Raw genomic sequence first — 27,821 nt, forward strand, 5'->3', positions numbered from 1 at the left:
GGAGCAACGTTTCTTGCTGTCCCTAACTACCTGTTAAGACAAGTAGCATAAGTGTGCTGCCCTATAGTATTCTAGTGAGTTAGGGCATGCCAAGCTGCCTTTTATCCCTGGGTAGCATTAGAAGTTTCACTGAGATCTGTGGTTTTTTTTACCCCCTCCCCCCAAAACGTAGGAGAAGCCTCCTTTGGAACAATAGATTATCAGTGGTAAGAATGGATGTGGGGAGAAACTGAAATAAACGAAGAAGCCTTGGTAGAATATTCATTTTCATGACATTAATGCTCCCCAGCTATGATATTTAGAGAGGTTTCCTCCTCCTGACATCTTCGAAGAATCTGTCGGCGGTATTCTGCCCAGTTAGATTTAGTCCATACCTTTAGGGTAGAGGAGATGTTAAGGCCCAGGTAGCGAACAGAATGCGAGCCCCAAGGAAGAAACATCCCACAGGGGGAATCTTTAGGTTGAGATTATGTGATTTTGTGATATTGATTTTAAAACCCAAGACACTTTTGAATTCTTCCATGATCACTAATAATGCAGGCAACAATTCAGGGAGGGGTTGGGTAGGGTGAGGAGGAGGTCGTCTGCAAAAAGATTAATCTTGTGGGGCCTACCCCCCCGAAAGTGATTCCACTGATGAGGGGGGACTGTCAGATATTAATAGCGAGGGGCTCCACCACTAAAGCTAATAATAAGGGCGACAGATTTAACCCTGTCTAGTTCCCCTAGTAAACACAGCAGGCTATGTGGGCTTGTCATTAACGCTAATAACAACAGACAGGGTGGCATATGCTGCTAGGCTTTTGTCTCTCATCTTAGGGCCAAGGTAAATGTTCTTGAGTACAGCTTAACCACATCGCTGCGGCGGCTATTCCGCCCCAGCGCTAAGGGGGCGGGGGGGAGGCCGCGTGGCGGGCTCATGCTGGTGACGGAACCACTCCGTCACCAGCCGCGGTTGAGCTGCGCTCATGATGGAGCGGTTCCGTCATGGCCCCGCCCACTTAATAGAACGCGCCGCGCAGGCGCAAAATCCGCGCCGCGCAGGTGCAAAATCAGCGCCCCGCAGGTGCAAAATCAGCGCCGCGCAGGCGCGGCGGCCGGCTCATGACGGAACCGCTCAGTCATCAGCACAGCGCCACCGCGGCTGATGACGGAGCGGTTCCGTCATCAGCATGGATAGGGTTAAAGAAAAGTCTAGCTCACTCAAATGCCTTCTTGGTATCGAGCCAGAGAATCACAGCTAGGAGGTTCCTTTTATGTACTCTGTCTACCAGGTGCATTATTTGCCAGATGTTATCGGCATCTAGGCGATGTCTCTCAAAGCCGACCTAGCCAGGATCTACCAAAGTGGGGACTAGAGGGTCAAGTCTTAAAGCCAATATCTTTGTGTATAGTTTAGCATCGATATTAAATAGGGCTATACGCGAAAATTATGTGCAGTCTGTTGGGGGTTTATAAGGCTTCGGGATCAGCGCAATTTCTGACTCACACATGGTGGGGGTGAAGCTTGAGCAAAAGGTAAAAGTGTTGAAAAGTTCTAGTAAATGATCTTGAAAAAGTGATAAAAATATCCTATAAAAGGATGGCAGTAGTCTATCCGGTCACGGTGATTTGTCTAGTGGCATGGCCTTCAAGGTCAAGCATAACTTTGCAGCATCTATGGGTATTTCTAGCAGTTGTCTGCAGTGTTCTGCAATTGGTGTTCAATCACATTCCTCTAAGGTAAATTTGAACCACCGTAACGTTCTCTGTGGCCTGTGTGTAAAGGTTGATAGAAGTTCTGCTAGAAGGATTCTTTGTCTTCCTCAGAGATATTTTCCTCAGAGAAAACCCAAGTCGATAGGACACTGCGGATACAAGCTATGTGGGCTATATTCCTTTGGAGGTGGAGTATGTGTGCAAATGGAGTGCCCACCTTGTCGCTCTTGTCAAATATTTTTGTTTCAGGGACAGCAAGGAGCGTTCCACCATATAGGTTCTGTGCATGCAGCGCTGGCCCCTCAGGATGGCTAGCTGTCTAGAGCCTCGTTTCGAGGCTTGTTGCTTATCTATCCTCTGTAGTGCCTGGATTTCTGAGCTGAGGGACTGCTCATATAGCTGTGGCTTCAGCGCCCTGGCAATCACCACAGTCGAGATCGTTCCCTCGATGGAAGTTTAGAATCCGTCCCAGTGTATGTGAGGCCATATTTCAGGTTGAGCATTAAGTAGAAAATATTCCATAATCAACTCAGAAACTGTGTCCATCTACTGGACCTCTAAGGATATGGGGGAAGAGGCAACAGCACGGGGAGTCCCAGTCATGTGTATGCAGTTTTTTCACTTAAGGGCAATGTGAGCATAGTCAAATATAGAAATGTCTGCGACAGGGATGGTGTTGATAGTACGTAAAATTGAGTCAGCAGTGAAAAGGCATTTAATGCAAGAATATGATGTGTGAACAAGCAAGTAGTATGAAAAGATTTTTGCTCAAGACTCTGGCAGAGGCGCACCCGCTGATGCTTACTTCATGGACCACAATGCTTTGGGGCCACACGCTGGTAGGACAAGCAGTGTGCGACCAATTGGATTTTCTTTTATATTCAAGCTCTCTTGAGCTGGTGGGGCTGACGAGCCCGGGTTACGCACCTGCGTGCCAGGAGCGGTACCGGACCTGTGAATATTTTTTGGCAGCCTACGCAGCACCCCTACAGATATGCCTATTCCCTGCTGACGAGAGGTAACAACCTCGAAACACGTGTCCAGGGATGGCCAACGCGACAGTGATTTTTGCTCAAGACTCTGGCAGAGGCGCACCCGCTGATGCTTACTTCATGGACCACAATGCTTTGTGGCAACACGCTGGTAGGACAAGCAGTGTGCGACCAATTGGACTTTCTTTTATATTCAAGCTCTCTTGAGCTGGTGGGGCTGACGAGCCCGGGTTACGCACCTGCGTGCCACGAGCGGTACCGGACCTGTGAATATTTTTTGGTAGCCTACGCAGCACCCCATCAGATATGCCTATTCCCTGCTGACGAGAGGTAACAACCTCGAAACACGTGTCCAGGGATGGCCAACGCGACAGTGATTTTTGCTCAAGACTCTGGCAGAGGCGCACCCGCTGATGCTTACTTCATGGACCACAATGCTTTGTGGCAACACGCTGGTAGGACAAGCAGTGTGCGACCAATTGGACTTTCTTTTATATTCAAGCTCTCTTGAGCTGGTGGGGCTGACGAGCCCGGGTTACGCACCTGCGTGCCACAAGCGGTACCGGACCTGTGAATATTTTTTGGTAGCCTACGCAGCACCCCATCAGATATGCCTATTCCCTGCTGACGAGAGGTAAAACCTCGAAACACGTGTCCAGGGATGGCCAACGCGACAGTGATTTTTGCTCAAGACTCTGGCAGAGGCGCACCCGCTGATGCTTACTTCATGGACCACAATGCTTTGGGGCAACACGCTGGTAGGACAAGCAGTGTGCGACCAATTGGACTTTCTAGTATGAAAAGTCCTTTAAGTCTGGGTGTTCATAACGCCAGACTTCGACTAGTCCCAGCTCCAAAACATATTTTAAATGTAAAGTAAAGCTGATAACCGCTACTGTCCCCTGATAGGAGTTGTGGTTCCTGTCCATGTTGGGATCCCATATTATATTAACGTCTCCTGCTGCAATTATGTCTCCCTGTGCAATTCCTAACTATTCTCTGAAAACTCATCCGAGGAAGGCATCCTGTGCTGTGTTGGGGCATAAATGTTCAATAGTGCGAGTATGGCTGGACCCCATTGTAGAGGGAGTTTCAGATATCTGCCCTTGGGGTCTCTTGTAACTGACTGGGGTCGGGGGCCAAGATGTGCTTTGCAAAAGTTAGTGACACCAGCAGTTTTTGTGGAGGCTGATGCCCAGAACTGGAGGAGATATTTCCTGTGCCTCATACAGCATTGATCTTGTTTCAGGATATGCTTTCCTGGAGGAAAAGAATGTCAAGGTCATATTGTAGCATATATGTCCAGATTGGCCAGTGTTTATACGTGAGTTAAGTCCTCGTACATTGTAGGATAGGAATGTGGTATTAGTGTCTCCCATTGTAACGTAAGGAATGGATACCACTAAAGTGGTAAAGGCACGGATGGGCAGAGTAGTCCAAAAAAGAAATACTCCCATATCCCACGCCACAGGGCCCAGGGGTAAGAAAATGTAAGAGAAACAACAAATGAAGTAATATAAGGCCTACGGGGCCCAGTCTCATTACTCCAGTCGTCCATAATGGGAGCAGTGGGAGTCCATCCCATAAAGAGGTGCAAACCGCTCCTGGCAGAGAGGAGATGGGGTAGGAGCGAGGGGAGTTTAATGAGGGCAAAGGGAAGTATTGGGTTGTTGAGTGTTCACTTCATTCTTACTTTAGAAGGGCGTAGGGTATATGTGACAGTCTCCCCTTCTCTGCCCTGCTGTGTGGGCACTTTGTGGGTAGTTGCTTCCAGAGTTGGAGGCTAGGGGTTCGCTGGTGTGTCGTTGGTGGAGGCGAGAACGTCCTGCGGGAGTGGTTTGCGCTTCATGTTTTGTAAGTGGCAGATGATGTCTTCTTTGGCCCCTGCCAACATCCTGTTTGCAGTTTTGAATTCTCTGGGTCTGTGGCAAGTGGTGTGCCAATCGGGCGGATTTCATGCCAGCTGGTGGTTTGCAAGTTGATGGGGTCTCCATCCCCGTTGTCAAAGTCGAGACCCATGTTGGATTTTGTCTTGGCGAGGGATCGCAGTAGACTTTTCTTTCCGTTCCAGCGAAAGATGAGGCTAAGGGGATGGCCTCATTAGTAAGGGATTTTGTGCTAACGAAGGAAGTCTGTATTGGGGTGGAAGTCTCTGCGCTTTTTCAAAGTAAGAGAAAAGAGCTTCTGAAAAAGTTGCACAGTCGAGCCTTTGTAGACCAAATCCACTTTTCCACTGTGAAATTTCATGATGGCTTCCTTGCCTGTGAAGAAGTAGACTACTGTGAGGCTATCAGGGGCCGTATATGTCTGGTAAGCCGCGTTCGATATTCGGTGGGCTCGGTACAGTTGCAGGGGCGGGGCATCAGGGTCGCACCTGATGGACTTGAGCAGGTTCCTGGTGAACGTCAGTATATCGCTTCCATCTGCCCCACTGGTATGCTGCGAATACTGTTGCGCCTGCTCCTGTTTTCCAGGTCCTCCTGCTTTAGTTGCATTTCTGCCCGTTATTCCACTAGTAGCCACTATGCCAGAGCATCTCCTACTCCTCCACCCGGGAGTCAGATGAGCACTACAGGTCATCCACTCTCTGCCCCTGTTCCGAGATGTTCCTGGTCTTAGAGGCATGTTTTAAAGTCAGATGTGAGGAAAGCTATCTCTGTGAGTATTTCACCTAAGAAATGCACCTTGTATTCTCAGGTTATAGGAAGTTGGGCGGCTCCCCCTTTGGGAGTGCAGTTCATCACAGTGACCGCTTTTTTTGCACGTCAGATGATCTGTTCTCGTGTAAGGGAGGGGGGTGATAAAGAGGAGCAAGAAGAGTTGGATAGGTAGGTGCGGAAGACCCACTTTATGGCATTGACCAAGCAATTATAGGTGGTGAAATCCTTAGTCCCAGTTGTATATGGTTAAGCAATAAATGTTGGGAGACTTTGAGGAGGGAAGGTGAGACAGCGCAGGAGTGGCTAGGCACACTTAGGTCCCATAAAGAGGCCGTCCATCATTTCAGGGGTGTATAGTCAAATTGTGGTAGACTAAACAGGAGGCTAGGATCTGCAGGAACAAAATGAGGGGCTCAGGTATGGAGGGAAGGCCACCCCAAAGTGTTGCTGCCAGGAAAAGGCACGCGGGTCGTAAAGGCCAACCTCTTGAATAGGCAATACTGATGGAGGGCCCCAGGCAGTAGGAAGCCACGATCCAGTGCTCACGTTCCCCTCTGTGTCATCCGCGATGATCTCGAGCTGTTGCCAGTGCGGCAGAGTTTCAGTATGGAGGCTCCCCGCAGCCTCTGAAAGGGTGTGGCCCACACAATGTGGCTCCAAGTTCTGGAAAGGTGCTCGGAACACCCAAATGTAGGGCCTCAAGCCATAGAGCAGACCTTTATCCTGTGGTCCCCGGTCTAGAGATCAGGTCCACTGCCGTCTGGATGCAGGCAAACGGGAATGCCATGAGTAGGCAGTGCCTGGAGCATGTGAGTGCCCTTCGGGTGGGAGTTGCAAGGTCCCGAGGTTGGGGTAGGGGAAGTCGGGCCCACTAGACGATGCAGAGGCACTCTGCTTGCCATGCATAGCACTTGGAGCTCCAGCCTTCGGGAAATTCCACTCTGTGGCAGGCCCCATCATCAGTTCACCACAGATGAAGAAGCCGCTCAAGATGGCAGCCACTCTGGAGTTGCAAGTGGTTGTATCCAGATCTCCAGAGCAGGCGAGTCCTCCACCCAATTCAGGATACCAGGAGCAGCTCCGGGTCAAGAGATGCCCCTGAAGGCAGGACCCACTGCTAATGGTGCCCAGTGAGGGGTGATTTTGAGACAAGGAGGGCCGTAGAGAGTGGAGCCGGCAGAGTCCAAGCCCTACTCCATTCCCGGCTTGGCCACGCCCGTCCCTCTAGTTTTAACAGAATGCCAGCTTTATGAACCTTGGAGTGTACTTCATTGTCCTGAGAACAAGAGACAGCAGGTCCAGCCCTTCATGGCTCTTCTCATGTGACAGACAGCACGTCAAGGCCTCTTCTGTTCTTCCTCATGACCACGAATATTCTGAAGGATGTGTCTGGAGGTGCCATATGTGTGCCTGGCACAAGTTCGTGGGAGGGAATGACTCCTGGGCAGTCCCTAACCATGGAGTAAAAGCTCCTGGGCCAACCATACCTGCTGTGGGAATTTTCAGTATGGGGAAAGTCTTCAGCAACACTAAACTTGGGCTCTGAGGGCTGGAGGGTTTGTGTGGGGGGTGTACTATGGTAATCCTAATGTTCTCCCACATCATACACCAAAATTAAGGTTGATGCAGCCACTGTACCCCCAATGCTTCCAATAAACCTAAAGACAAGTCCGGTGGATCAAAAGTAGGGGTTTTCCAGACAGTGGAGACAGAAAAATTGTTTTGGCATCCTGTTTTCCTTCCTTTCAAGGGTGCCCCACTGTTAAATGTAAAACCCAGAGACAGACCTCTGGTAGAACAAAAGTAGAGTTTCCCCAGAAAACAGACAGTGACTATACAAGAGTTGTTTTGCCTTTCAAGTGTGCCCCAAAGCATTAACTGTAAACCCAGCAGACCAGTCAAGCAGCATTTGACACACAAGCAGGATTTGACACTGTAATGTTAAAAAGGATGCTCACAGCCCCCACCCAGCATATTCAGGCTCACAGGAGTCATCTCTGCCTATTCAGGTCAGCCTATTGTTTGCTCCTGGGAAGCTTACCACCCATTTTCAAATGCTAATTACTTGCTGGCAGAAGTGGAAGAGCAAATGCAAATTTAGCCTCAAGGAATGTCAGGCAGGGACTCCACCATTGGATTTAATTTTTAATAACTATTAAAAATAGTTGCTTAATTATTTTTCTGGCTAGTCCTATTCGTGAGATACAGTAATAGCAGTTAATATGTATTCTGTTTACCTACATAGAACAGCTAGGATTGCCACAGTGAAAAATAGCTTTGGGTGCTAGTCACTGTAAGGAACTGTGGACATTACATTTCTACATGTCCTACTATTAAATACCATGCACTCTGCCTTAGTCTGTTGAGCAGCTCTTCAAGTGGATCCATATTTAAATGAAATGGATGCAGATTCACTGTAAGACACATGCCGAAGACTCAATTTTAATAAAGTGTTTTCAATTCATCAGAAAGAATCTCTGTCTCGCTTTGTTCTCCTTAGTAAGTTCACTAGACTTCCATGTTCGATTTTGTCAAATGTTGCAGAGAAAACCAGGAGGATTTGGGTTTCATAGCTGTACCCAAACAGACAGCAGAATGCTACTTTATTAAGCATTGTTGGAGACAAGTGGTTACACATTTTAAGAAAGATGAGGTGTGCATTAGGTCTCTAGCTTGGTAGTGGGGTGGTGTACTTGGCATATGAGATGTTTGTCCTAATTGTAATGCATCAGGGAAAGTACCGCTAGTGATGAATCACAGCGGACTGAAATATTTCAGTGGAACTTGATTGTAGGGGTGTTGAATTATATAGCAAAGTACTCCTTTGAGACCTGTCCAAGTTGCATATTATACTATAAACTGGCCAACAGTAGCATCAGTTACTATTGGGCAATAGTAATATCATTATTATAATATAGTGCTAATAAGCAGCTGAGGGGCAGTATGAAGCACAATATAAGAACACATTATTATCATCATAAACTGATTAGATTTTACCATTCAGATTTTAGTTTATGCATGTTTTTTAATATTAATAAATGGCCCTACCACTACATTAATATAATTCATTTATCAATAATAAATGTGGCAGTGATAGCCATTTCACTATTAAGCACCCACAAATCATATGAGGTGCCATACATTTACAAACCTAAGACTGTAATAGAAGTGTAATCAAACTCCTTATCCCCGGCCCAAGGAAAGCACCACAAAAAGGTTGCAAAGTACCTGAAGGTCCTTTTGGTTGGTGGGCACACTGGCCAATGTCCAGCTCCTCCTAAGGACAAGGATCACTGACTGCCGATGCCGACTCAACCAATGCCTATTAAGACAAAGAGGGGAAAGTGGTGAGCAGCAAAGTCTTGAACCACCAAACAAGTATGGCGGCAGAATAGTTGCCTGACTTGGCCAGGGGAGAGTGGGGCCCTTGTGGTAGAAGGAAAATTCATACATATGGGTCCTGCATCCCTGCAACAGGCTGCTGCATGCTTTTTAAATATTACATATGCTGCAGCATATCGAAAGAGAAATGTGTCTGAATTTAATATGGAGCAAACAAAAGCAACCAAACTTTCTTTCCAACTGTTGTTAGCCAGTGCATGACAGCAGGGGGGAGAATATGCATGGAGCTGCATGTATTACCTATTTACTCAAATGAGGCATTCTATTGCCAGCAACTTTCAATATGTGGGGAACTGCTTCCCCTTTCACTGACAGCAAAATAAACAATTCATGTTCCTTCTCTGCCCCTTCTTTCAAATTACAGTAAAAGTTGCATACTAAATAGCAAGCCGGTAAGGCCGCTTTTAATGACTGCCCTTACCAAGCATTTTCTCTTCCTTCAGTGTGGGGACCAATCCAGCACCATGCTTAATTTGAGCAGATGTTTGCCAGGGCTCAGCACTGGAAAATGTTTTAGAGCACCACAACCTCATTTTAGTGATTACATTCATGATTACACTGATGCAACAGCAAGCTAGCTGAGCAACATTACTAATTTTGAGAGACATGCAGAACTTTTATTTAAACAATTGCAGTGATACCACGGCAAAGGGGCTGTGATGCCAAGAAGCACTCAAGCCTCTCCCGGGCCCTGTCTCAACCATAGACTCGGAGAGCCACTGGTGTCCTTCAAATAGGCCAGGCTACTGCAGCGCTATATTTCCAAATGACTACTCAGTGATGTATCACCCACTGACTGGCTTGGCATGAACATGGAGAGATTTAGATTTACATTCCCAGCCAAAACAAAAAATAGCTTCTCAGCTGGCCCACTGCAGGCATGGGATCCATTCAGTCAAGTTTTCTAACTGAATTCCAACTCATTATACAAATAGAGAACGAACAGGAAAATACACAAATACCAGAAACAGCCTGGATAACTCATGATCATTGCAGTGGAACATTGCTTATTTGAACCATATCAAAATGAAGTGTATGAATTGATATTCCTGCAGTGCTTAGGAAAACTTGCTAATGATCATTAAAGCACTACACATAGCACCATGACTGGCATAGGGTCTATAAAGGAGGAAGGGGTAGAACAAAAGGGGCACTTGGGGTTGCAGTCATAAATTATCTTTCCATATAGATGTATAGTGATACTTTTTAATCTACCTCAGAGTAGCGGTATCCGCTCTGTAGTTATAGTTAGGGTTACCAGACATAGGAATTCCTCAGATTTGCCTCCCTTAATAACATTGCACTCATTGGAAGAATCTTTGCAAAACTTTGCCGACCTATTGCACCCTTTACATTGGTGAACAATTGATAGTTAGGTGGCATTTGGTCAAGGGTGTGCACAGAGAAAAGGGAGGTGCCATAACTTGTTGCATTTTACACCGACTTTTGTGTTTCACGTAGCGGCAAAACGGCTTAACGGATTCTAGTGAAAATTCGCAGCAATGTACTTGAGACTATGTAGATGATTCTTTTTGCTTCTGGAAGCGATGTTATGAAGTGGTTATGATACTATAAGGACCAAAATCTTAGTGATATCTTTGTGGCCCAATTCTACTAAAAGTAGCAAGGAAGTCCCAAAAAAACCCTAGATTGCATATGTAAAGTTTCAGAAATACTACATGAAAAACTACAAAATACGTTTATGGCCACATGATTATGTGAACCAATACATAACGAATGGAATAGATGAAAAGAAAGAAATTACATACAATCTGATTGCCACTCTGTGGTTTGTATTTCCAGAGATAGGAAATCCTCACGTTTTCGCTCCCTAATAACTTTCCACCCGTTTGATGAATTACCACAAAACATTTTAGACCAATACCATTTTCTACATTTTGAGAGGATGTACATTTTTGTGGTGACTAGTTAAGGGGGTACAAAGATAAAAGGGGGTCCCAAAACACGTTTTTGCCCAGTGCATTTTCCATAGACTATTGTATTTGATGTAGAGTGAGAACGACTGAAAGGATTTACATGGAATTCAGTAGCATAATACATTATGGTGCACAGATCATCCTTTTCAGGCACTCCAGGTAAGTAGGGTAAGTATTTTCTAAGTTATAAGGCTGTTAAACTTAGTTACCATTGTACTTTCGGGGAATTACACAAAATTGTGTGGAACTACCATGGTACGGGCCATAAACTTATCTAAAAATAAGTAAATAAAATATATAAATATCCCTACCTATTACCACATTAATAAAGTGGTTATAGGTAGGGACCTACTTCTTACCTATATCTAAGGCCCTAACACTGAACACAAAGCCAAAGTGTACTTAAAACAATATGATTGCCCTTTCTTTCTATAAAAACAGCCATTACCCAATTATATATTGGCTTGTCATCACCATGTACCACAGTATACTGCAAAGTTACCGCTGTATACCATGGCCCAAAATATAATCAAGGCCTAGCTGTTTCATTGGATTGTGGTACCTTGTGTCACGCATGGTGCCGCATGGGCAACACAATACTAAAGTCAGTTTTACAAAGTTCCGACGCGGTAACCAGTACCGTTGCGCGGAGGGCGGGCCAGGGAGAGCCAGTCACTTCCTGCCAGGACACTCCACGAGCGGTTAGCGCTCTAGTGCACTAATCTGGAGGGCCTATTTAGGCGGAGCCTTGACCTGTGTCAGCTGCGGACGTGAGACGGTGGCAGAGTCTCTACTCCGCTTAGCCAGTCAAGCAACCTCGATTGTGCCCCGTGCTTTTCCTACTTGTGGTGGGTTAAAATGTGATTTGCCTGTCTGTTTTAAAATACTCGCTTTTAATATAGCATTGTTGAATCACAAACGATGTTTTAGCCTGAGCACTTATTTTTTGTGACACGCATTTCATTTGAAACCACGCACATATTCACACTGGGGTGATTTCAAACCTCATAGCCCTTTTCTTGACTACAAGGAGGAGGGAAACTAAAATCACATACCTAAAGAAGCCTGTGCTCGTCTTTTCTCCTGCCCCGCCCGTTCCGACGCGGTAACCAGTACCGTTGCGCGGAGGGCGGGCCAGGGAGAGCCAGTCACTTCCTGCCGGGACACTCCACGAGCGGTTAGCACTCTAGTGCACTAATCTGGAGGGCCTATTTAGCCATCGCCCCTTGTGAGCGCGCAGCGATCGCGCGCAGCATCGCCAAAGCAACGCCGAAGACCAGCCAAAGAGCTGCCCGTCTGCGCCCGTCCGCGACAGGACGAGGCAGACTGAGGCACAGAGGCTATAAGGCGACCCCATGATGATTCCCGGCACAGAAGGTACTAACCATGTCTCTTACACACCCGAAACCCTCCGACAGCTACAGCCCAGGGTGAAGTGTGATACACGGTTACAATATAAACAGCTTGAAGGGAGTTTCTCTTGCCTTCAATGTCGTTTTCAGTCAGACACGGCAGGAAATAGCATTCACGACAAAGCCACTATAACTCCCCCAGAACTTAAATGTCTCCTTTTAAATGTACGTTCCATGCCTAAGCACCAACTACAGATCTGGGATCTTATTTTTTCTGAACAACCGGACATTTGTTTCTTTACTGAGACCTGGATGAAACCCCATACAACACCTGCTGTTGTGTTGGGTGTTCCCTCAGGCTATAGAATTATACATGTTGACAGGCCCAATAAAACAGGAGGCGGCTTAGCGATCATATTTAAGGATATGTTTAAGGCAACAATTTTAGACAAAATATGTAGCCCAATGATGGAAATTATGATTTTTAAAGTCACAATAGGAAGCACATCCTGGAAAGGACCTCTGCTGTATCGCCCACCAGTCCCTAATTCTGACTTTGCTCTGCTCCTCCTTGAAACACTAGCCCCCCATATGAAAGCCAAGGAGGATTTTATCCTCCTTGGGGATTTTAATATACATATGGACAATCCAGAACTTCCTGAAACAACTCACTTAACAACTGACTTATCTAATTTGGGGCTCAAAGTAATGAACAACGGTGCCACACATATAGGTGGTCACTCCCTCGACCTTATATTCTCTAACTGCACCAAAATAAGATGTCTTCCTGCAAAAAAAATCCTCTGGTCAGATCATTTTTTGATTGAGTTCCATCTGGCTGGACCGACTAAACGAGCTCAAAAAGCTCCGTCCCCGCCAATTCTTCGCCGAGAATGGCATAAAATCTCCGTGACCAATTTACACGAATGCTGGGTGCAACCGATAGTCACGGTTGCAGACACAGCTGAGTCTGCACTAGAGAAATTTAATAAATCCTTGAAATCCGCTATTGACACCCTTGCCCCCCTCAAATTACACAAACAATACCTCCATACCAAACAAGAGAAATGGTATACAGCTGATCTTAGAAAGGAAAAGCAAAGATGCAGACGTTTAGAAAAAATATGGAGAACATCGAAAAATGAAGAGGCTGGGAAAGCTTTTCACGAGGTTCAGTCATCATATTATAAAAAGATCAAATTAGCTAGGAAAGCCCATTTCTCCGTACAACTGGAGGAGGCAGGAAACTGTCCGCGTGAATTATTTAAAATTTTGCAAAATTTTATTAAGCCCACAGCCACTGAAAGTACCGAGGACGCTTCACAATCACTTTGTGACGAAATTTCTGAGTTCTTTGAGGACAAAATAAATCTGATTTACAACAAAATTTTAACCGCTAAAGGTGTGGTTACTGTATCCACTCCCGAACCTAAACCCGTCACTCAGGTCACAAATTCCCTACTTGTTATTCCTCCAGTCACAGATCAAAACTTGGCAACCCTTATCAGCCATATGAAAATTGGCTCTCCTAACGACTTCCTCCCTGCTAAAATGATGGCCCCTCTGATTTCCATCTTAGGTCCCTCGATCCAGGCAGTCATAAACACCTCCCTGGCCAAAGGCCAAGTCCCCATGGAATGGAAGATTGCGGTAGTAAACCCAATTAGGAAGAAGGCGATCCTACCCTGGACGGATCTATCTAACCTCCGACCTATCTCTCTCTTGCCATACATCGGCAAGCTAACAGAGAAGCACGTGAACACCCACTTTTCAAACTATATCGAGACAGCGGATGGCCTAGATCCTTCACAATCTGGATTTAGGCCCAACCATAGCACCGAATCCGCCCTACTGGCTGTCACCAATAACATCAGGATGACGCTGGATAGTGGAGGGTCAATGATTCTGGTGCTATTGGACTCATCCGCTGCCTTCGATACGGTGTCTCACGAAATGCTTCTCGGCCGTTTGAGAGAGATAGGATTGGGAGGCACGGCTCTGTCCTGGATGGAGAGCTTTCTTTCGGGTCGCTCTCAAGAAGTCAGATTGGGCTCCCATAAATCCATCGCTAGGGAGCTCACCAGGGGTGTGCCACAGGGCTCATGCCTAAGCCCCACATTATTCAATGTGTATGTGGCCCCCCTGGCTGACTTAGTGAGATCCTTTGGGCTTATAACGGTGTCCTACGCCGATGACACCCAACTTCTGTTCCCTTTTAAGACCTTCTCTCCTGCATTACAAAGAACTTTTGCAGAAGGTATGAGGGCAGTTTCTAAATGGATGGCTGACAACTGCTTACAGTGCAACGTGGCCAAAACTGAGGTTGTACTCTATGGGGAAGCAGTAACATTATGGTCCAAAGAGTGGTGGCCTCTTGAACTGGGACCTGCCCCCATCCCTAAACAGACCATAAAAAATCTGGGAGTGTTATTCGATCAGTCATTGACTTTCAAAGATCATGTCAACCAGGTTGCTGGTACTTGTTTCGGGGTTATTTCACTGCTGAGAAGGGTGTTTCCCTTCCTCCCGGATCACCACAGAAAGACCTTGGTCCAGGCTCTGGTCATCAGTAGACTGGACTACTGTAATGGCCTTCTTTTGTCATCTAATGAAGGCCAATTTAACAAACTACAAGTAGTCCAGAATACGGCCGCGAGGTTAGTCATGAATGCTCCATCTAGGACTCCCTCCCGGCCACTACTGATGGAACTCCACTGGCTGCCAGTGCGACTTCGTACCAAATTTAAAATCTTGTGTACAATTCACAAATGCCTGATTGGGAAGGGCCCTAAATTTCTCACCACAGCCTTTTCTCCCTATGTTCCCGGCCGCTCGCTACGTTCCAGCAATCTCCAGCTCCTTAAGGTTCCTAAAATTAAAAAAAACCGCCAAGGAGGCAAGGCTCTGGCATATACAGGACCTGTTCTCTGGAACACCCTCCCCCTTTCATTAAAGCTCATCACGGACCACCTGTCTTTTCGAAAAATCCTGAAAACTCATCTTTTTTCCAGCATTTAATTCATTTCCCCCCCGCCCACCACCCACTAGTACTGCCCGGGCATAATAGCTGGTTCCTCTGTATGGCAAAGCGCAGAGATACCCCTTCGGGGGTCTATTCAGGCGCTATAGAAGCATATAAATAAATAAATAAATAAAAGTAACACAGGGCCACCATGCGTGATTGTTAAATTTGGAGAAGTCGCAATTTTGCGTTACTTTGCACACCATAATCTACGCTGCTGCTAAATTGTACATATATTCGTATGCCACTTCACTATAGGATATTCCACTCTATGTCACTACACCCTATGCCTCTCCACTGCACGAGACTCCACTCTATGCTATTAAAATGTGCGCCACTCCACTCTATGCTCCTACAGTAAACGCCACTCCACTCTATGCTCCAACACTGTACGCAACTTCCCTCTAAGGTACTCAAGCCTACGTCATTCCACTGGATACTACGTCACTGGATACTATGTCACTAGATGCTAGTTCACTAGACACTACTCCACTCTACGACATTCAACTGTATGCCACTCCACGCTATTTCACTGTATGCCATACTCAAGTTTATGGATCTTCACTACGCCACTTAATTTTGCTCTATTCCATTGGACACCACGCCAATGTGCACCACTCCACTGCATGCTATCAATTGCTTCCCCACTCCACTGTACACCACTCCAGTCGACACCACTCCTCTGTACGCCACTCCACTGTACGCAACACCACTATACACTATTACACTCTACCCCACTCCACTCTATATAATTACAATGTACACAAATCCACTTTATGCCAGTCCACTCTACGCTACTACACTGTACCTAACTTCCCTCTACCCCACTGCAGAAAACCCCACTCCGTAATATGCAACTCCAGTATACGCCATTCAGCTGTACACCACTCAGCTTTATGCTATTTCGCTGTATGCCACTCCACTATTTGCTACTCCACTCCACTGTACGCTATTCAATTGGACACCACTCCACTGTGTGCTACTCTACGCCACTCCAATGTACGCGATACAATTGGACGCAACTTCACCGTATGCCACTCTACCCCACTCCAGTCTACACCACTTCACTGTATGCCACTGCACTGTATGCTACCCCACTGTAAGCCAATCTATTGTATACTGCTCCGCTCTACAACACTCCATTGTACACCACTCCACTCTACGCTATTACACTGTGCAAAGCTTCAATCTTTGCAACTTTAATGTGTGGTATGCTACTCTTCCCCATTCCACTGTATGCTATTACACTCTACCACACCCAAAATACACCACTCCAGTCAACACCACTTCACTGTATGCTACTTTATAATACACTATTGCACTCTACACCACTCCACTCTACGCTACGCTATTACACTCTACCCTACCCACAATGCACCACTCCAATCAACACCACTTCACTGTATGCCACTCCACTGTTCGCTACTACACTATACACTACTACAGTATACGCTATTACACTCTACCCCACTCCAGTCTACGCTACTCCACTATACGCTACTCCACTATAAGCTCATCCATTCAACACCACTCAACTCTATCCTTTTCCACTGTACCGTACTCCACTCTATGCCACCCCAATGTACTCTCCTCCACTCTAAATAACTCCACTCTACAAAACTCTATGCCACTCTATCCCCGTACACTTCACAGTCCAAATGTGTACTCTACTCTATGCTTGTACACTCTATTGTACAACACTGTACTCTTCACTACAACAGTTTCCAACAGTCCAATACACAGCACGCCACTCTGTATGAGATACCACTCCAGTTTATAACAGTTTCCTCGACTCTAAGCTATGCCACTTCAATGCACGCCACCCCTACCCACTCTATGCTACTCTACTGTACCCCACTTCATTCTACACCACTCCACTCTATGCTTTTTCACTCTATGCCACTCCTCTCTTATACACTCCAATGTACCGTATTCCTCTGTACACTATTCCACTGCATGCTACTCCGCTTTATGGTAATCCACTCTACGGCACTACAGTGTACGACACTCCACTGTACATGACACTCTCCTCCACCATATATAACTCCACTCTATAAAAAGACTACTACACTTTGACACTCTACGACATTCTAGTCCACTCTATCCCCACACATGCCACTGTCCAGCTGTATACTCCACTCTGACTGTACACTCCATTGTACAACTCTATATTCCACTTTACAACACTTTTCTATAGTCTACAACACAGCACTTCTACTGTACAATACTCCACTTTATAACAGTTTACTACCTATGGTACTACACTTCACACCACTCTTCGACACCCCGATACAGTCTATTATAATTTACTACACAATGTCACTCTACTCCACTGTACAATACTTTACCCCACTCTACGCTACCATACAACAATCCACTCTACGCAGCTCCACTATTTGACACACTACTGTACTCTATGTAGCTTCAATCTACAACACTCAACTACACTGTATGCCATTCTCTGACACTTTACTTACTCATGTCTATACCCATACACTCGACTAAACAAAAATGTACTATATTGTATTCCACTGTACAACACTCTACTCAATGCAGCTCTACAATACTTTAGACCACTACACGACACTGTATGCAACTATTTGTATGCCACTTCACTCCACATTACTCTTTGACATAGTACTCCACTCTGATCCTCTACTCCACTGTACTGTACTCTATGCCATTTTACTCTACAACACTGTATGTCAATCTACTTTACCACACTCTACAACACTGTACTGTACACCACGCCACAAAACTCAACTAGACTGTATGCCACTGTTCTCTCCTGTAGTCTACATTATGTTCCAATACTGTATAACACAGTACTCCAAATTATGACACTTTACTCAACTGTATGCTGCACCACTTGCCTCTACTGCACTCTAGGTTACTATAGACTATGACACACCGACTCCACTCTATACTGGCCCACTCCAGTGTACTCCATGCCACTGTATCAGATCTCAGCTACTTCACTACCCACACTCAAATCCACTGTATGCAACTCCACTCTACAACCCTGTACTACTCTGTATGCCCATCCACTCTACACCACTGTCCTACACTGTATGACACTTGACGACATGCCACAACGTCTCTCTATGATACGTCAATCCACAATATGACATAACACTCCACTCCGTGACACACTCTGCCGCTGTACTCTCCAACACCCCACTTGATGATACTACAGTCTACGACACAATACTTGACCTACTCCACTCTAAAACACACTACTCCATTCTATGACAGTCTACAACACCTTACTCTACTTTTAGACACCTCAGTCCACTGCACTTTATGAGACACTATGCCACTACACTATATAACACTTTACTACACAGTACGATACACTACTACATTCTACTCTACTCTAGAATAGTCCACTCTATGGCAATTGACGTTACAACACGCTCCTGCACTATACTGAATGACACTCCACATAAAACTCCACTCGTGACACTGGACTCTATCATTCGAAACACATTTTCATAAAAGGATTTTTTTTAAACCATTGAAATTCAATGAACAAACAAAGGTTAAAGCTTAGTTGTAGTTAGGAAAACTTTTTCCCTATAAAAACCAAGCTTAAACTACACAAACTTTAAAAATGCTGAGAAGTTATAGTTATAACTTTCATTTACAATGTATCCACCACCTTCATATTATAATAAGTAGCGCACCTCGTTACAAACTTTTCAGCTTGCGAGCCAGACAACACAAACTATAACTCACCACTCTACTATGCACTGTATTCTCACAAATAATGAAACTCCACTGCACAACACTATACTGTAAGAGACTCTCCACCACTCTACTGCACGCCACATACCGTACTCAACAACACTGAACTGTATGACTCTTCTCTAATGAACTCCACTCTGTGCCTCTCTACTCAATGACACTCCCTTTCACGATACTCAACTCTAATGTTCGACATACACCTTTACTGTATGACACACCGCTCTTCGCTACAATATTTAACGATACACCACGGCACTCCAAGGTAGAAAACTTTACTCCACTGTAGGCTACGTCATTCCACTCTTCTCAACTCCACTTTATTCCACTCTACAATACTCCACTCTACAACACTAGACACTCTCCTTCACTATACTGTGCTACACTTCACTTTACAACACTCCACACCACGCTTTCAAACACATTTTTCATAAAAATAAAAACCATTAACATACAATAAAACAAAAAAAGAAAGTTAAGGATAATTTATACTTAGAAATACCTTCTGTATTCATTCTATTCAAACCCAACTTAAAATACACAAACATTAAACATTTCAAAGTTATAATTATGACTTAATTTTATAATTTAAGCACCACCTTCAAGTTACTATTGATGTGAGTTCTCTTTTGGCCCACTTTGTTAATTTAACCTAACTGCAAACTATAGGCTGCCTTGCTTGACACACGTTACATACAGCACGTTGTTTTTGAGCCACAATATTATTTAAGAAACACAATGCTCGTTTTTTGTTATTTGGTTCTTTTCGCTGGGATTCTGTATGGACACTCCATACAAGGTCAAACAGCATCGGGACCCTGTGTGTCAGTAATCGGTTGGCAACATAGTTTGGCATTTAGACACAACATACAACCACATCTGCTGTTTTCAAGTTTAACAGAGCGGGGAGATGTTGCAGAGGGAAAGGTCCCGAGATGAACACTGCGCAACCGGATATGCAGATTACCTAATTACAAATACCATGTATGGGGGCCAGTTCTAACCCCAAAGAGCTCTGATATAACACTGTACCCAAGTAATGAAGATAGGCTAGGGCAGATACATCAGTTACCATGTTAGGGCTTCTCATCGTTTATAGTTTATTTTTTATGCTAATTACTTTGCTTGCATGCATATATTTTCTAGTTGCAGCACAGTTGTTTCACAATAGAGAACAGTTTCAATAAACATTGTAAACTTTCCTCGTGTCTTTCTGTTGTTTATTATGGACATGCATGAGTGACAACAAAATGTGACGATCTGTTTCCACGGTTCCCCCTGGGGACTAAAGAGTTGTGTTCAGGGGCACCAATTCACCTGTTACTCTGGTAAGGTTAGGAGGGGCAGGTGAGGCACTATGAGCTGGTCGGATCTGGGCCCATAGGTACTGATGTGGTATGGTGACTCAGTCCCTACATTCTGACGTCCCAAGGTCCCAGGTATAGTTTTTATTTCTATACAGACCCCCTGCAACACTATAAGTCTTGCACCTCCGAACACAGTCATGTCACCTCACTCGTCACACCATATTAACTATAACTCATACCTTTTCCATACACAAACAATAAAAATGGTAAAGTTATAATTAGAACTTCAATTCATAATTTGTGCACCACCTTCAAATTACAATAAGTAGCGCACCTCTGAACTCAGTCTTGTTACCTCACTTGCCACACTACATTAACTATAACTCATGCCTTTTCCATGCACTGGTTGTACCCTTGCATAGATCACTCATAGCTTGTGACACCATAGCAATTATACCAACACCTCTAACTTCGCAAATGACGTCATTTGTCACAATACAGTGCATGGTAGAGTGGTGAGTAATAGTTAGTGTTGACTGGTTAGCAGGCTGGAAAAGAGTGTGTAACAAGATGTGCTACTCATAATAATTTGAGGGTGGTTGGTAAATTGTAAATGAAAGTTAGAACAATGATTTTAGAATTTTTCAAGTTTGTGTCTTTTAAGCTTGGTTTGTATAAGGATCTTTTTTCCTAACTATAACTAATCTTTAACCTTTGTTTTTATCAATTTAATTTAATTCATAAAATAAACATATATATTACCTACTGCCTGTAGGTAGTTATAGTTAGTTCCATGTTACCACAGAAATAGTTTTTTTTTTTTACTAGCCTAAATCTTTGGAGCAGTTGGACAAATCTTCACCAAATGTCCACAAAAAGTGCCCCGGTGAGTCTTGTTGTGCATGGAAAGTTTCAGGGTGATCTGTCATGTGTGGAGGGGGAAGTGAGAAAGGGGGGTGGGGGGGGGCTGAGTGTCAAAAAAAGTGTTTTTCCTAGTTAGTTTCCATAGTGATTCTAGACACGACTACAGCCCGAACTGCTGGACGGAATTACACCAGATTTGGCAGAAAGGTAGCTCTTGGTCCAGGACGAACCGTTTTTGTGTTTTGGTGTAATTCTGTTGATTCATTTTTGAGATATTAACTGAAATCCAAATTGTACATCGAGGGACGCGCCTCTTCCGTGGATCCTCCTTGAATTCAGGAATTCAAGCACCTACAACAATGCCGTGATTGGCAGGCCACAATCTGAGAGAAATGTTACAGCTGCCATTTTGTTCATCCGGAATCGGTTCCCAGCGGGGAAAAGAAAGTTAAAAGTGATAGGTGTCAGGGTAGAGCTAACCTGACCCCCATGGGACTAAGGGAGAGGTCATTGAAAGACTCCTCATGGGCAAAAATTGTCCAAAATCCTTTTTTACCACGTGGATTCGGGTGGATCCACGGATCCAAACCCCAATTAAAAAAAATAAAACACTCCCAGTGACAGATTCACACACACACACTCACATCCTCACACCCACTTTCACACCCACACAACCACTCACATACTCACTCAAAGACCCTCAAATCACTCACACACCCACTCACAGACCCACACAGCTTTCATACATCCAGTTATACACCCACACAACTATTCACCCACTCACACACCCATACAGCCACTGACACACCCACTCACAGACATCCCAGTCCCATTGCACCACTGACACACCCATTCACAGACACACACAGCCACTCACAAACCCATAGTGACACTCTCAGACCTAGTCACAGCCACACAGGCACTCACACTTTTATTCACACATCCACCCACTCGCAGACACACACATGGCACTCACAAACCCATTCACAGACCTACACTGGCACTAAAACACACCCACTCACAGGCCCACCCAGCCACTCACAAATGCTCACATCCACTCACACAACCACTCACAGACCCATAGTGTAACTCACAGAGTCAGTCACAGACCCACACAGGCACTCACACACCCACGCACAGACCCATATAGCCACACACAAATTCATTCAGAGCCATACAGCTACCCACATACCCACTCACAGATCCAAACATCCACTCACACACCCACTCACAGACCCATACACCCACTCACACGCAGACCCATACACCCACTCACACACAGACCCATACAGCCACTCCCAAACCCAGTCACCGACCTATACAGCCACTCACAAACCCAGTTTCAAAGTTTACAGGTAGGAAATAATATGTAAAAAAAAAGTCGAAATTTACTGAAAAAACCAAAGATCACAGGGACATTAGAGTTAGGAAACACAATTTAAACAAGGATTGCAAATGCAATAGGTCTCATTTGTTGGAGCTGGAATTATTGGCATAATGATTTAATTTATGCGTATGTTCCTCAAATGATCTAGGCACTACTTTTAATCTGATTTATTAGCTACTGTGCCATATATTGTACATGTATTTCTTCTGAGCAATATGCTAGATATACCACAAGGCAGTATTGGAAATACATTTTGAATGGGCAGTTGCCTTAAATGGCTGTTGTCTGAAAATTAGGTTGGCCGCTATTTAAAATATCTAAAAGGCGACCTTATATCTATTTTATTGAACTTTTACAATATATGTATGCGTTATGGACTCATTTCCTGAAAGACTCTTTTAAATCCACAACTGTAACTGCACTGTAAGCTTTGTATGTTAGCTAGTGCTACAAAATGTTCAAATCTCTAGATTCTCAAGATGACATAGCGGACCCTTTTGAGCCAACTGAAGGTCTTTTTTAGAGGATTTGTCGTTTGGCTTAGGCTTAGTGGGAATGGCAAAGATGGTGTCAAATGAGGTACTCAGACTTTAAGCTAACATTCAAATTGTATTGCTTTTTAATCCAACTTTTATTATGGCGTATGTGTTTTAAAAAATCACACTGTGCACTTTTATGGTTCAAATTAACTGAAATAAAGTTATTTGAATATATATATATATATATATATATATATAGTAGGTATTAGAGAAACTAGAACGGATAAGGCCGCAGACACCCTGTTTAAACCCAAATCTGTTTTCTGTCCAATTATGCCCCATGATTCCATTGACACCTTTCATGAGGTGGTCACGAAGGAACTGATAGAATTCAAACATAAGAGCAACAATCTGAGAAAAGGGAAATTTAACCTGTCTCAAGAACAGAGGGAATGTATCTTTTCCTTGGCAGATGATCGGAATGTTATAATGAGACCCTCAGACAAGGGTGGAAACATTGTCTTATGGGGGAGGAAAATGTATGTTAAAGAGGCACTGAGACAACTGGATGAAAATATCTTTTATTGTAGAAGTAACATCCAAGACTACAATGAAAGTATTAAAGACACATGGGAGAAACTAAATGAATGGCGTAATGAGGGTTTGGTAACATGGCAGGAATTTAGATTCTTGAAAAATGAGTATCCTAAATTGCCAATCTTCTACCTTCTGCCGAAGGTCCACAAGGATCCTTGTGTACCTCCGGGTAGACCCATAGTGTCCTCTATTGGAAGTGTTAATGAAAACTTATCAAAGTATATTGATCACTTCCTCAGAGAATACGTTTGCTTTTCACCTTCATATACCAAAGATACAACAGACTTCCTGAACAAAAATAAGTACAGTACAATGGACAGAGGGCTCTCTGCTCATTACCATGGACGCGAGTGCCCTGTATACCATCATTGACCACGTCCAAGGGATGGAAGCTAGTTACCATTATCTAAAAAACAGGAATATATGCTATTATGACCATACGAGCATCTTGATGCAAATGATAAAAATATGCCTCAGAAATAACTTTTTTATGTTTGATGGGGACATATTTAAACAAGTTCGTGGCGTGGCTATGGGCTCGGCCTTTGCTCCTAGTTTTGCCAACCTCTTCTTAGGGAAGTGGGAGAAGGAAATTAGGAAGGATGCCAATCTGAAAGACGATTTTGCGAAAGTAGGTACCTGGATTAGATATATAGATGACTTGTTCATCGAGTGGCAAGGAACTTATAATGAAGCAGCGAACTTTATCCAAAAACTTAACATCAATGGATATAACATACATCTCACCCATAAAATCAGTAGTGAGAGTGTGGAATTCCTTGACACTGAAGTTACAATTATCAATGGTACCTTAGTCTCGAGCCTACATAGAAAGGAAACTGCAGGCAATAGTTTGCTGCATGCCCTCAGTGTTCACCCAGAACCTTTAAAATGGAGTATACCATTTGGGTAGCTACTGAGGGCAAGAAGAAATTGCAGCAACCAAGATGGATTCATTCTAGAACAAGAGACTATGTTATCTTGATTCTGAGAGAGAGGATACCCTGAATGGGTTCTGAAAAAGGCAGTCTCAAAAGTCTCAGAAATAGAGAGATCTGAAACCCTGAAACCTAAAGAGAAAACTGAGAATGAGGGAGTACTAGGATTATTACCACCTACCATCAGGGATCTGACAAAATTCGTAAAATAGTGACAGACGGTTGGCCAATCCTCAAATCGGACAATATCATAGGTCCCCATATAGGGGACAGACCGCGGATCACCTACAGGAGAGGGAGAAACCTACGTGACATTTTGGTAAAAGGAGATATCACTGATAGTAAAAAACAGCATATACAAGGACTAAAAGGTTTCTACCCCTGTGGTCATTGCCGAGCGTGCAAACAAAGCTATATGGTTAAACAAGTAGATATCCCAGGAAACCCACAACCTAGAATGATCAAACAGTTTCTTACATGCAACTCTACTAATGTTGTGTTTGTCTTGGAATGCCCGTATCTCAAGAGATACGTGGGAAGTACAATCTGCATAGGAAAGAAAAGGATACAGGAGCACCTTAGAGCTATTACGCATGTAGATGCTCGGTATCCCATAGCAAGACATTTCCAAGAATGCCACCAATCAGATTACTCCTTACTAAGATTCTTTGTGGTAGAACAAGTTAACATCGGAAGGAGAGGGGGCAATCGATTACTGGCTCGGAGGAAGCACGAATCTAGGTGGATTATGGACCTAGAGACAAGATTCCCGGGAGGCCATAATCTTGATGAGGAACTGGCAACTCACTTACATGAATAAACTAACAGGGAGAATTGGGTACCTATATACTGATACAATGGCATAGGTACACAATGAGTGTAAATATGTAGATATATCCTGTAATGAACTGCATTATATGATCACAGTATAATTTTAATGTAACAAGGTTTTTAACATTCACTTATGTTTTCTTTTTAGGGAAATGAAAGGGAGTACCAATTCACTGTCCTGTGCACTTCACTGGTTCTCTTATCCCTTTCTATCTTATCCTCATGGGGATTGAAGACACTATTGGAAGATTAAATAATTCACTTTTCTGTGCACTAGTCTTCGTACTCACTCCGGCTGAAAAATAAGGATTCATGAACTCATATAGTGGCTTTTTTGGATCATGCTGATACATATGATTCAAGAGACTGTTAGAATTATGCACATTCAAGAATTCACAATTTTTCTTATTTTTGACTTCCTCTCTTTTCTTCTTCCCCCTTCTTTTAATTTTGGAAGGTGGTAAGAGAAATTTTGTTGTACCTGCAATGAGGGCTCTTTGCTTGGGTTAGGGGTTGGAATGATACCTCCTATAGTGCAATCTTAAACCCTAAGTTTTGGATAATTCCCGATTGAATATCTCTATATTAGTCAATTTGCAGGACTTTTGAATCTATTGGAATATATCTGAGTTATAGCACTAATGTCACAATAATTACATTGGGTACTAAACCGAGTGGAATGTGAATAGCGTTTGCCATTATTAGCTTTTAAACATAGAAAAGATACAGAAAGAGAGGAAAGTAATAAATATGTTTGACATTTAAATTGTCATTATCGATCTAGTACTATACTGTAGTAACTAATTGTTTATAAAATGATGTGACCGATAATGATCAAAGGTGTTCATATATATGTATATACATATGCTGATATATTCTTTCATCTTTAAAAATTCAATTATGTTCATTTCATAAATTGAGAAATGCATTTAAGTGCATTTAAATGAAACGGTGTACACCTTTTACCACTGAGTAATGGCGGATCCAAACTGCATCTGGTCATGGGACCTGAAACATGTAGCCACCCTTTCTTTGTGTTTGCTTATTTAAAATGCCGGAAATGTCGAAGCATTTCGTGTGAACAAGACACAAGATTGTGTTGAAATTTGGGAATAAATAATAATTCTCAGCAAACCTGCCTCTGTGTGCGTATTTGCCGGAAACAGCAACTTGGAATTGTGATATATATATATATATATATATATATATATATATATATATATCTATATCCACAACGACCTCCTCCTTGAAAAGAAGCCAGAGGACACAGCGGGGACCGTTTGGGAGGTACTTTATTGACTGCTAGCATTGGGCATAATGCATTTCGGCTCACGTCTTCTTCAGACGCCACTCGCTGCACAGGAAAACTCCTCCTCTCTTCCTTGAAATACTGTGGTCCTCCCAATGTGGGGAGGTCAGCTGACTCCTACTGATCAGTTGCAGCTGCAGTTCAACGTGGGTGGACTACAGCTCCCATCATACACTGCTCAGGTAAGTGATGTCAATGGAGCCACGCAGTGTTTCTAAAATAGATGCTGATGTACCTGGCAAGGGAGGGGTGCTTTGATGGTATGGAGTGACCCTGTAATGAAAGTCCAGCACCCTCTTGGGTCCCCAACGTTATATATATATATATATATATATATACATACACACACACACACACGCACACATATACACACGCACACATATACACTCGTACACACATACCCATGCTGCACTCAGCCTTCAGCCATGAGCATCAGGCGTGAGCCGCACGCGCCCATCTCACTGTGGGGTTACCAATCTGCCCTGGCTGCAGGCCATGCCCTGCGTCCAGCTCCTGCTGTGCCTGGTCGAAGGCCCTGCAGCCAGGACCTGCACTCAAACCCCACCACACCCCCAATGGAACAGCTAACCCCACTGTGCACAGAAAAAAGCCATTCGCAATGGGAGTTTACAACCAATCCACAGAGGTTGCTATTTGCTTATTTTGTTTAAAGATTGTTTTTGGTACCCGTTTACTTTTGCAGTAGGACAAGTGCCATTGGAGTACCATGGTATTGCAAGGGCCCTGTGCCAAATCCTGTGGTACTGGTGAACAACTTTTTTTGTTTACAAACAAAATGATGCTGAGAATCACTATGCCCTCCCTCCCCACATGCACCTGGGGCAAGGGTATGCTCACTCTGCCGTCTTTATTTTGGGGAAATTATTTTTATTGAGGTTTTACTGCTTTACGTCAAGTGTAAGAATAGCGAACAGTTGTGTTATAGAATTTAAAATGAGTAGGAGGATGTATGAACATGGCATACGGTCTAAACAATAGTAAACTTAGTTGAGGAGACATACATTTCAGGTTGTACAATACCATAAGAAGAGCAATTAAGTACAGGAATTACAACTGCGTGAAATTCACCATGCAGGGGTAGAAGTGTGTTGATCCCAGGTGCTCTATGATAATGGACGTAGTGTGGAAGCCTCTGTTGTCAACAAGGAAGATGAGAAAAAAAAGGAAGTTAACCTAGCCGCATCCCTATTCAGTGGGGTATGTCCCTCAGGCACAGGCTTGTAAATTCCCTGGGGAATCTTGAATTTTTCTTAGAAAAAATAATAAAACCAAAGTATTCAG

At 44.0% G+C, this 27,821-nt stretch overlaps 1 protein-coding gene across 19 annotated transcripts in view; it reads right to left on the reverse strand.

The window, feature by feature from the left end:
- The window catches only part of HMBOX1 (homeobox containing 1), a 480,822-nt gene that overhangs the window by 13,302 nt on the left and 439,699 nt on the right, over positions 1–27,821 (reverse strand). For 6 of the 19 annotated variants that reach the window (XM_078649900.1, XM_078649899.1, XM_078649898.1 and 3 more), the window contains one exon: positions 8,579–8,672. The exons of the other annotated variants lie outside the window; for them this stretch is intronic. In XM_078649900.1, coding sequence (XP_078506026.1) covers positions 8,628–8,672 — 45 coding nt within the window. In that variant the 3' untranslated portion in view covers positions 8,579–8,627. The remainder of the gene's footprint in view (positions 1–8,578; positions 8,673–27,821) is intronic. 19 annotated transcript variants of the gene reach the window in all.

This window comes from Lissotriton helveticus, chromosome 6 (assembly GCF_964261635.1).
Source record: "Lissotriton helveticus chromosome 6, aLisHel1.1, whole genome shotgun sequence".
NCBI lineage: Eukaryota > Metazoa > Chordata > Amphibia > Caudata > Salamandridae > Lissotriton > Lissotriton helveticus.